The following is an 11,137-nucleotide window of genomic DNA, read 5'->3' on the forward strand; positions in this document are numbered from 1 at the left end:
AGAAGGATGAGGATCAGCCTCTGTCCTAAATCTGCAAGAACTTTAATGCAGTAAAATGTTCTCTTCCCTGAATCACATGTATCTAATAAAGTAATGGAATTATCTGCTCAAGCAAAGAGCACTATTCAGCACCAGAAAGCCTAACTATCACCATCTAGTGATCTCTGTACATCCAATAGTCTATATAACATCATAATCAATATAGCAGTTATTGCTAAACCATTTACAACAACACAGATAAGTAAAAAGATCTGAGTGTTTGCAAGTAACGTTTGTTTTTCAGTTAAGTCAGTCCATAAAAACCTTTATTTAGTGCTTGGTAAGTGAAGGCAAGACAGTTACTGCGCAGTCTATTGGGGAGTCTGGTGTTACAGTACTGGATGTGTCTCAGCAACCTTGGAGTCTTAGGCTGCATACACACGTGAAATAATTGTAGTTGGAAAGAATCTTTCATGATCCTTTCCAACGACAAAAGACTGAAAGATGCATGAACAAGCTTTGTACATACAGCACCATTCTGCTACATGAAGGGGCTGGGGGCGACGGAGCAACACCTTGCTGCCCTCTCTCCCCTTTACTTTCATTACGATTGTTCCTTGTTCGTGGATTCACCAGGACAGATCCATGAACAAAGAAAGATGAGTGCTGTACACATGCCAGATTCTCGTCCAATAAAGGCCCCGAGGGGATTATCGGACGGGAATCATCCGACGTGTGTACGTAGCCTTATTCCGCCTGATGTATTCTACATATGCTATTTAAAATATTTAAACTGCAAGACCAAACTACACCAGTAGGTAGGCATAAAAAGGGCAAAGCACTGCTTACTTTTAGATGTTAGGTGCTAATCTCTTTACTTATCTAACTGAATAAGTAGTCCACTGCAAATCCATGAGCAACTTTTTGAAATCAAGTATAATATTTTCACCTAAAACAATGCACAAGTTTCACATGGATGTTTCACAGCACAGCCCAAAAAGAGGAGCCACAAGACTTGTGAAACCTGTCAGACTACTGTGGTGTCTGCTGAATTTTCATTATGCAGCTAAACATTGAAAGACAAGAAAAGGACAAAGGACAAGATGGTTTCACTATGTGATGGCCGATACTATGTTAATAAATAGGATTTATACCAAGATAATGTGCAGTGCTGTACATTAAATAGGGGTTGCAAATCACAGACAGACACAGAAGGAGGAGAGGACCCTGCCTGAGAAGCTTACAATCTAGGAGGCTGTGGAATCCTTTTATGAGTTGTATTGCCATAAGGGAGAGATGAAGCTTTTTCTGCAATGGATGCAGATTTCAGGTTTGTTCTTCATTAGGGTGTCCCTCATTAGGGTGTCCCTCATTAGGGTATCCTTCAATAATTCTGATTGCAACATTATGAGTGGTCATAAAATATCAATTCAAAGTTCACAAGTTGTGTCCTGTGTACAGGCAAGTGAGGAAATGTAATTGGGAGCTACCATCTGTCCTGGGGTTCAGACAAGCCACATGAACAGGGCAGAATAATTCACACAAGTGCTATTTTCTGGGACATCTGATCAAGAAATAACTAATGAATAAATTGATTAGTCTGGGAAGTGCAAATTTGTCAGCGGGTCTCTTTGTGGACTAGGCCTAACAGATCACAAGTAATGACCCAGATTTAATCATTGTGGCCTGGCAATGTAGAGCTAGGGGGCTATTTACATGTGTGCATGCCAGCCACTGCCACTCCATATTGCACAGAGAGAGAATAGAACTTTCAGAATAATTCTTCTTATATGAGGAGGCCAAAGTCTTATTTTGGTTATCTAGACAGGTTCCAGGATTCTAACAACTCATTAGAAGGGCCATATACCTGTGCATGTCAATGGGAAGCCTATTTCTTATGTAAATAGATAATTACACCAAGCACAGGTCAGTATATAATGGGGACAGCAAGGGATCTTTTGTACAGAAAACAAATATCCTGTGAGCCTACAATATGCATGTATATTTGTTCCATGGAAACCCCAACAATGCCTGTGTTAATTTAATGCTACCATCAGGATAAGACAATTCAGCATCTAAAGCTACATACACACGTCCAATGCTTCTCGTCCGATAATCAGCTCAGGGCCGATATCGGACGAGAATCTGGCGTCAGTACAGCCGCCGTCGTCCATCGTCCAAACGACCGTCCTGGCAGATCCACAGACGATGGGCGACGAACAATCGTAACAGAAGTTAAGGGGGAGAGAGCGCAGCGGGGGTGCCACTTTGTTGTTCTCCCCCTCCCCTCTTCATAGAGCAGAACTGTGCTATATGTACAGCACTCGTTCATGCATCGTGCAGTCCTAAGTCGTTGGAAAGGATCGTGAAAGATCCTTTCCAACGGCAATTGTTGCAGGTGTGTACCCAGCTTTAGACAGGTATGAATGGTGTTCCTATTGTATCCCCATGTGACCACAGCACATTCATCAGATGACAAAAATGCACTAAAACCACTGAAAGCATTTGGTGATATCTGTAGGCGATCCCATAGATGAGGAATAGGGGCAGCTGTGTGGAATACTAGTACCACCTACTGTTGCCTGCTGTCAAATGTGCAAATGCTGGTTCTTTAACAACCAATGGTGGGGTACAAGTTATGACACGACTAGCAAGGTGCCAGCTTCTGCGATCTGTTATGCTATCACTCAATTCGGAAGCAGGTCTGAACCAAATGAAGGGCTAAGCCAACTGTAAATGCAGTACCATGATAAACCTTAAAGCGGATGCCCTGGCAATATTTTATAAATAGTGGTAAAGGGAAAAAAAAACAGGAGATATGAAGAGTGGTGGAGTAATAAATTATGCTGCATTATTGTTTTAGAAGTCTGCTTCTTAGGGTAGATTAGAACCGCTTACAGATTTGTATCTCAAATCTGTGTGGCCTTTCAGGTTCCCCTCAATTGCTATCTAGTAAAACTGTTACTATGAGGAAAGAAGGAAGGGATCTCTGCAGATACAATGTCTGAAAAGTGTGAACTCCTGCTAATTTTCATTGCTACCCAGGTGAGATTAACAGCAGGAGGAGACACAAGGTTAGTCACAAATTGAGTGTCATGTAAATGGAGTGTTCATTATTAGACATCTTTCTAAACAATTTTTTAGATAACCCAGGTTTCATTCCCCTCAGGGTCTGATACCCTCTCTTGTTTGTAAACAATACAATGTAAACAAAGGTAAACAATTACCCTCCGTTATCTTTTTGTGCTTACGATAATATGATCAGACAAAATAACAATGATAGGATCAGGACAGACAAAAGAAATATTTATCAACCATGCTGTAGACCTGATGGATCAGCTTAATTTTAGAGGGAATTGCAGAAAGATATTTTAATGGTGAGGAGCTCATTATAGGATCTCCAAGTGAATTAGTCAGAAAAGAAAAGAAATCCCACACAAGAGAGTTGTAGGTGACCCATGCTAAAGTTTCCCTTCAAATCTAAATCATGCTGCTGCTGGACAATGCCAGCAATGCCAACCTAACATGTCACTAATTAAAATTGTTGAAATGGATCACCATTAAGCTAAAAACATAAAGGACCTATTTGTAAAGAAGTAGTCTGTTCTTTACCATGACCATTCCCCTGCTTAGGGCTATGTACACACGTCGGATGATTTTCGGGTGATACGAGCCTCAGGCTTGTCTCAAACGAGAATCTGACATGTGCACAGCGGCACAGAAGTACTTGTTCTTTTGCTATATAACTAAATGGTTAGGCTCTGTAACTCAAAGCAACGACAAAAGGGTCAGAATAAAAGCCAGGCACAACATTTACGCAGGACAGACGTCAGAATGGCAGCATCCATGTAGCATCCATGTTTTTTTTTTTGTTTTTTTTTTTTTTTTAATGGCTGGAATCCTTTAAGCAAATGAATTTTAATAAAGTACAGACATCTTCAAAGACAACGGACAAAGATCCATACCTCGTTGGGTTAGCGTTAACCAGCCCCGAACTGGTAGTGTTGGTTACGGCTGCTTTTGTAGTGGTGGTAAGCTGACTCACATTAATGGGAGCAGGAGTGACGGCATTCCTGGCAATGCATCGATTATATATGGTCTGCAAATGATTTTAAAAACAACAGATTATTATCTACTAAAAGTTAAGGGGAATAGAATGTATTTTCCATGGTAAACATTTTAATTTACTATTATAATATGTTCTTGAAATTAAATTTAGATGTAATTTTACATTTGCATATGCCTGATGCTTCATATTTACACAATTGCATTTTCATTTATACCATTTAATTTCATATTTAATTTATATATTAGCCATTATACCTTTCTAGAGGTTCTGGGCGGAATACTGCTTATTGTAACTTAAAATATATGTAAACCCTACAAATAAATATTTTAGTTGCTCCTTTTTGGCCAGGTAAGTATATACTATGAAGCATTTTGTTGAATTGTAGAAAAAAACCTGATGTGAAATCCAGTTCTGTCCTGTTCAGACTTTTTGCAAAAAAAATGCTGTATATGTCTTAAGGGATAAAACTTATGTGAACTGTGCATATGTTTTTCCCTCTTTTTTAACTCTACCTTGACCTACACTATAACCCAAAAGACTGAGTACTCTGCTGTAAATGCAGGGCATAATGGTCCAGTGCCATGCTAGGTATCCCCACATCTCCCTTCTTTTACAATGTAGTATGCAGAGGGCAGTGTTGAATAAATACATCAGTTCCATTCTCTACAAGGACCACTTGAAAGCAAGATAAGCAGGAGCCTACTGAGTTATGTGACCAGCCTAGAAGCTCTGGGGGTCTTGGTGAGAGGGGCTTGCTGATAGCATGTAACTAAAATTGAGCTTTATGGAAGAATACCAATATTCTTGCAGGCTGATCAAACCACCCAGGGTCAAGCCTTTAAACCATGCCAAGGCAAAAAAAATGCAGGACATGGTGATCTTAGTTTTTTTTTTTATCTTACTTACTGTACTAACATCCAGCGGAATGATAAACACGATTATAAAGCAGAGCCACCAAGCGAGCAGCGTGGCTACTAACACAAGTCTGTGCTGTTTCTTGAAGTCTCCAAATCTGTGGAGGAGGAAGAGGGCGAGGAAAAATACAAATACGATCTCTATTCCTAGGGCTGCTCCACTCATTGTTACTGATCTTTGTTATCCTCCAGGGATACCCAAATTCTGTGCTGGATCAATGCTGAAAGACATCAAGAGAAAACAAAATAAGTACAGTCAATTAAAAATCGATATTAGCGAAAGCCTAAGATGTAACAGATGGCCAACTGACCTCATTTGGGTTTAAAAGGTGGGAATTGGTTGCATGTTTTCTGTGCAGAAATAAATAACATGTGCTCCTCATCTACATCACATCTGAAATAGGGGAGCACTCACGGTGGGTGGGGAGTGCAGTAGTGTAAAGGATTAGCAGATTCTAACAACCCCCTGTACCCAGGGTCCTGTGCATGCAGTTCTAAATTGGAACAACTTCAAAAAGATGACCAAATGCAACCTCTGAGACATACGTTAGATAGCTAGACTTCAATGTATTTATAGAAAATTAAAACAATTAGATCAATATAAAATAATTCACAACAAGATGTACAAAGAGCAATAGAGAATAGAAAAAGTCTATAGGTAATATGTCAGTACAAGGATCATCTCATTTAGTCATGAGGCTAGATTGTAAGCTCTTCGGGGCAGGGTTATCTCCTCTTCCTGTGTCACTGTCTGTATATGTCTATTTAATGTACAGCGCTGCATATGTTGGAGCTATATAAATGCTCTTTAATAATAATAAAGAAGCTGACCTCTCACTGTTAAGCTGCGTACACACTTCCAATTTTTATCGTTGGAAAGTTTTTTTATCGTTGAAAAATTTTATCGTCGAAAGTCGTTGGAAATGAACAACCGGACCGGCGGATCGGATTGGACGACGATCGTTGACCATCGTTCGTGTGTACGATCGTTCATTGATCGTCCATGGTCTGAGCATGCGTGATGAACGAACGTTCGTTCACTTCCTGTCGTGCACGTCACTCCCTGTATCGCTCAAACGATCGCATCTATTGTGTGTACAATATCTACGAACGATCGTGTCGTTATCTGTATGTACAGGATCGGTGCTATACGATCGTTCGCAGATATCGTGCAGGATCGTTCGTCGTTCGTTTAACAACGATAATAATTGGAAGTGTGTACGTAGCTTAAGCCAACTGAATAAACAGCCAACTAAGACACACTGAGCCCTACTTCCTCCGTCAATGCTTATGACATAGAACACAGCAGTATATAACACTCCCATAGAAGAAACTAAGCAGGATTGTGCCACTTGGAAACGTTTTACTGAACACAGACAACAGCAGAGCATAGCCTGCATTTACAAATGTAGTTGTAGATTGAGAAGAAACCAAGTCCCAAAGGCTGGCCTGGCACCCACAGTTAGTTGTTGCATTCTAAAAGTATGAAAATATGAACAATTCAAAATTCAAAAAGTACATGTCCATACCTCTGCAAAGGTCTGTTACAACGGTCAATAGCAGTCTTTATATGCAAAGAATACAATTTAGAAAAACAACACAATCAAAAAGTCCCAAAAGTCTGCCTATAAAAACAAACAGAGAAGTGAAAATGTAAAATAGACAGCACAGCCATGGCTTGGAAAGGTTGTGATGATGAAATGTTACCGAAAGTAGCTGAAGAAGTTACCCATTACTACAAGGAGAGAGTAGTGAGTTCTTGCCTGAACATAATTCTCATCTACATACATTAAGTAGTTAATAAAAAGCTATCCATTTGTTGGTAACGACATTTGATCCTCTGATAAGTACATTGTATAATTTTATGGCTACTTTTAAGCTGCTCGTTGGAAAGGATCTTTCACGATCCTTTCCAACGACAAGGGACTGCACGATGCATGAACGGTGCTGTCCATACAGCACCGTTCATGCTCTATGGAGAGGGGAGGGGGAGAGCGACGGAGCGGCACCCTGCTGCGCGCTCTCCCCTTTCCCTTTCATTAGGATCGGTCGTCGTCCATCGTCCGTGGATCCGGCAGGTCGGTCGTTCGGACGATGGACGACATCGACTGTACACACGGCAGATTTTTATCGCCCAATAATCGGCATCGGCCAAATATCGGGCGATAAAAATCTGCCGTGTGTACGTAGCTTAAGTTTGGGTTTGGGCTGGTGTAGATGATATCCATTTGAGATGCTTCAGAGACATTAAAATTTATTGAGCAATAGATTGGCCTGAAGTTGACCTCTTTCTGTGTCTGAATTGCCTTATGGGGGTTCTGGATTACCATGGACAGACTAACATTTTAAAACAACCAAATCATCTTATTAGCGTTTAGACTGCGCTCTTGGGAAAGGTTTGTTTAAAACACCTCTAGTGCTTAAATTAAAGCAACCCTTTCCCAGATTGTGCACACAAAAGAATTTACATATCACTTTGAAACAAGCCCTCAATTCTCTCCATATCTTTAAGCATTGTGAGGAAATTAATTTTAAGGCTGCATGGATGTTCAGTTTGGCTACTTGAATCAGCAAGGAAGTCCATTCATATGTACCTGATGCATAGCTCATAGCACACTAAAAGAAATGCACAACTTCTTCTCTTTGTTCATATTTAATGGAATTTTGGGGCATTGCAGTGCAGGTCCGCCACACTTCCCCTGGCAAAGTGTTTTGTCATGCCATTAAAAATGAACTGCACTGCAGTAAATTAATAAGAATCACATGCATTAGTGTGTCTTGTGATAATGATATTGCATGCGTTGCTGCAGCCTATGAGTGTGGGCTTCAGTTCACAAGTGATAGTGTTTTTTATCAGAAAAGAATTTTGGTAGGCTGCAAGCTCAGTATTGTAAACAACCAGCAGGTGTTTCTAACCATTTAGAAATTAACTTTAGAGCGTTTGTGCTAAACTTTGAAAAAGAAAAACTTTACCAAGGGGTAGATCTTAAATCTCCTTTACTGATTGTTAACAATATGGCAACATCTGTAGTCAGGGAACAGAAGTATTTCTACATTCCAGTGGTCCCAACAAAGATAAAAGTAAATACCCACCCCTCCTGAGTGCCTAAGCCACAGCATCTAGTTCCAATTCAGAAAAATTGGCACCCAATGCCTGTGTAGAAACCAACAGTTCCAGCGGTGTTGATCTCAAAAGTATCTGTTCCTTCAGGGATTTAGGGTATATTCACACCACTTGTCACATAACGTGCATTGGTTCTCTGTTCAGGAAACTGCACAACATTTTGTTCATTGTAGTGTACGAGGCAGACCATTCATACAAGATGTAGCAAGCATTCATTTAATACACTGTAATAAACTGGGTTGCAGTGAATAGACCCTAAGGGTCTATATACACTTGTATTGTATTGCTGTAACACACACAAGCAAACTGCCATTCATTATTAATGCCTTAAAAAAAAGTGCATGCTTTGCAGTGCACCGCAAGTGTTACAGTGTAACGTTTCACTTTCCTTTAGTGCACTGCCAAATTCGATGAATGTCTACGTATTTTGGGGGACGATATGTGCCGTCCACCAGTTTATTTGAATTTTTATTGAATAGGTTGCCTTAACATAAGGCACCAGGACACCAAGGTGTAAATAGAAGGATGAGGTTGCACAACCTGGAGAGCTTGGTCTGCATGTAAATATAAACTAAAAACAAAAAGCATTAAATGATACTCCATGCACCTCCTAGATTGTAAGCTCTTCGGGGGAGGGCCCTCTAGTCCTCCTGTGTCACTGTTTGAATCTGTCTGTCATTTGCAATCTCTTTTTATTGTACAGCAATGCTTAATATGTTGGCCCTATATAAATCCTGTTTGTTATTATTAAATAAAAAGCAGCACTGTTACATTTACTGTCTACATAGAGTTACTGGAATATTTTCTTTCTTTTGCAATCCTTTAAATAAAATGATGAGTCACAAGCATACAAACATTTCCCATTTCAGTATAAAAGGAGACAAGCCGGAAAAACTAAATTAAATTGATTACCTTGTTTATCATCACTGAATAGATGAACACATATCTTCTAAATATAGTATATTAATAACATATCACAGGACAGAATGGTTGGCAATCATTAAACAACAAATTAAAAGCAGCATAAAGTTACACAGCGCACTTATTGGAGGATGACAAAGGCTGAACAGCTGCCAGTTACCACCCATGGATAACGCTTTATCAATTAACATACAAGCCAAGATAATAAAACCTAAATGTAAGGTAAATAAGGCATCAAGGGCACTTACTAAATACTTTGTAAGAAATGTTTTTATAATGGAACTAAAGTTACACTTTTACACATGCTTGATCAGGCAGGATATTATTGCAAAAAGGGGCAAGCGATGTCCCCTCTGTAATAATGTCTTACCTGCCTGATCGCGGTTTTTGGCCACAAAGCTGAGCTATGCATGCACAGTGCCAGCTGGCACTTCTGGCTTCCCTTGTGTGTGCCAGGGATGAATGAACCCCTGCGTGGGAGATAATACATTTCAGCTAAGCCAAGCAAGATGCTCAAAGACTGCCTCGGGGAGTTGGAAGAAGAGAAGGAAGATGGTGGCGCCAGTTGATAGAACGCAGATAGGCAAGTTTGTCAGCTCTTCTGGGCAGGGTTCTCTCTTCCTCCTGTGTCACTGTCTGTATCTGTCGGTCATTTGCAACCCCTATTTAATGTACAGTGTTGCGTAATATCGTGGCGCTAAAGTAATCCTGTTTATTAATATTAATAATAATAACATTAATACCAGGCAAGTCACAGTAAGTGTAGCCCTCCTTTAGAAATAGGGGAGGGGGTGTAGATGTAAAGAATGCCAGACAATTCAAGATTCTGACCCTGGAATGATGGAGTACCTGAGGTGTTTGGAGCTGGTCGGTCCGGCTTGGCTGGGGTCCTGCTGGAAGAATAAGAGTTTCTCAAAAGCTTGTCGCCCGCTGAATTCTGAAGAGAAACTGTTAAAGAGAGGACCCTCAGGTGGATGGCCTGGGGCTATGCACACACGTCAAATGATGGCGTGTGTACAGCGCTTCACAACTATCCAGGGGGATCCACGGATGACGAATGATCATAAAGAAAGTGAAGGAGAGAGAAAGCACAGCGGGGTGCTGCTCCACCCTTCCCTTCTATAGAACAGAATGGTGCTGTATGTAGAGCGCCCATTCATGCATCTTTTAGTCTTTTATTGTTGAAAAGGATCATGAAACATTCTTTCCAATGACAATTATTGAATGTGTATTCCCAGCGTTACACTTTTACAAATCCCTGCTTTGGCAGGTGATGCCCCTTCTGCAATAATGTGTCTTACCTGCCTGATCGCTCTGGGTTTCTGGACACAAAGCTGAGCATACACATTGTCAGCTTTGGGTATTATTATTATTATTATTATTAATATTAAAAAACAGGATTTATATAGCGCCAACATATTATGCAGCGCTATACAGTTAAATAATGGTTGCAAAAAACAGACAGATACAGACAGTGACACAAGGAGGAGGAGAGGACCCTGCCCCGAAGAGCTTACAATCCAGGAGTCAGAGAAACGCGGCAATCCTGGCTTTGTGTGTGCGGGGGATGTGTGTTGGAAATACGTCATCCCAGCTGTAGATGTAATACCTGAAGTGTTAGGGGCTCGCTGGTCTTGCTAAGAGCTGCTGGAAGAGTAGGAGAGTTTCTCAAAAGCCTGCTGAACATTGAAACTGCTGGAGAGAAGACCGGTAGGTGGATGTTTTAGGACCAGAGCGAGCTGTATTCAGGATTGTCTTTAAAGTGGGTATCCACCTCCAGAGGAGTCTCTCTTATCTCTGCTATCTGGACTGATAACTGTATTTTCCTGACATTCCGCACTCCCCAACCCTCTCACCCCTAAACAAAACATGGACTGAGTTTAGATATTCATTTGCTCCAATTCAGAACAGAGAACCCTAGTAAATGACAGCCACTCCTGCAGGGCTGAGTGCTAGATTAACCACCTGAGCGTTACACTGAGGTCTAGATTTCTGTACCAAAAGTGATCCACTGTTTTTCATTAAATTTTTTTTTTAAATTGTAGACTTGTAACTTACAGAAATATGTCCGAACAGGGGTTCTAGTAGATAATATGAATATAAAAAATGTATTTACTTTTTTTTTTTTAT

General features: G+C 40.5%; 1 protein-coding gene across 2 annotated transcripts in view; it reads right to left on the reverse strand.

Annotated features, from left to right (window-relative positions):
• The window catches only part of LMBRD2 (LMBR1 domain containing 2), a 36,043-nt gene that overhangs the window by 22,467 nt on the left and 2,439 nt on the right, over positions 1-11,137 (reverse strand). The window contains exons 2-3 of one of the 2 annotated variants that reach the window (XM_072416593.1): positions 4,955-5,183; positions 3,945-4,078 (exon numbers count right to left, since the gene is read on the reverse strand). In XM_072416593.1, the coding sequence (XP_072272694.1) occupies positions 3,945-4,078; positions 4,955-5,128 (308 nt within the window). In that variant the 5' untranslated portion in view covers positions 5,129-5,183. Of the gene's footprint in view, positions 1-3,944; positions 4,079-4,954; positions 5,342-11,137 lie in introns of those variants that run through there. The other variant, XM_072416594.1, reaches the window with a different exon arrangement.

Source organism: Pyxicephalus adspersus, chromosome 6 (assembly GCF_032062135.1).
Source record: "Pyxicephalus adspersus chromosome 6, UCB_Pads_2.0, whole genome shotgun sequence".
NCBI classification, from domain to species: domain Eukaryota; kingdom Metazoa; phylum Chordata; class Amphibia; order Anura; family Pyxicephalidae; genus Pyxicephalus; species Pyxicephalus adspersus.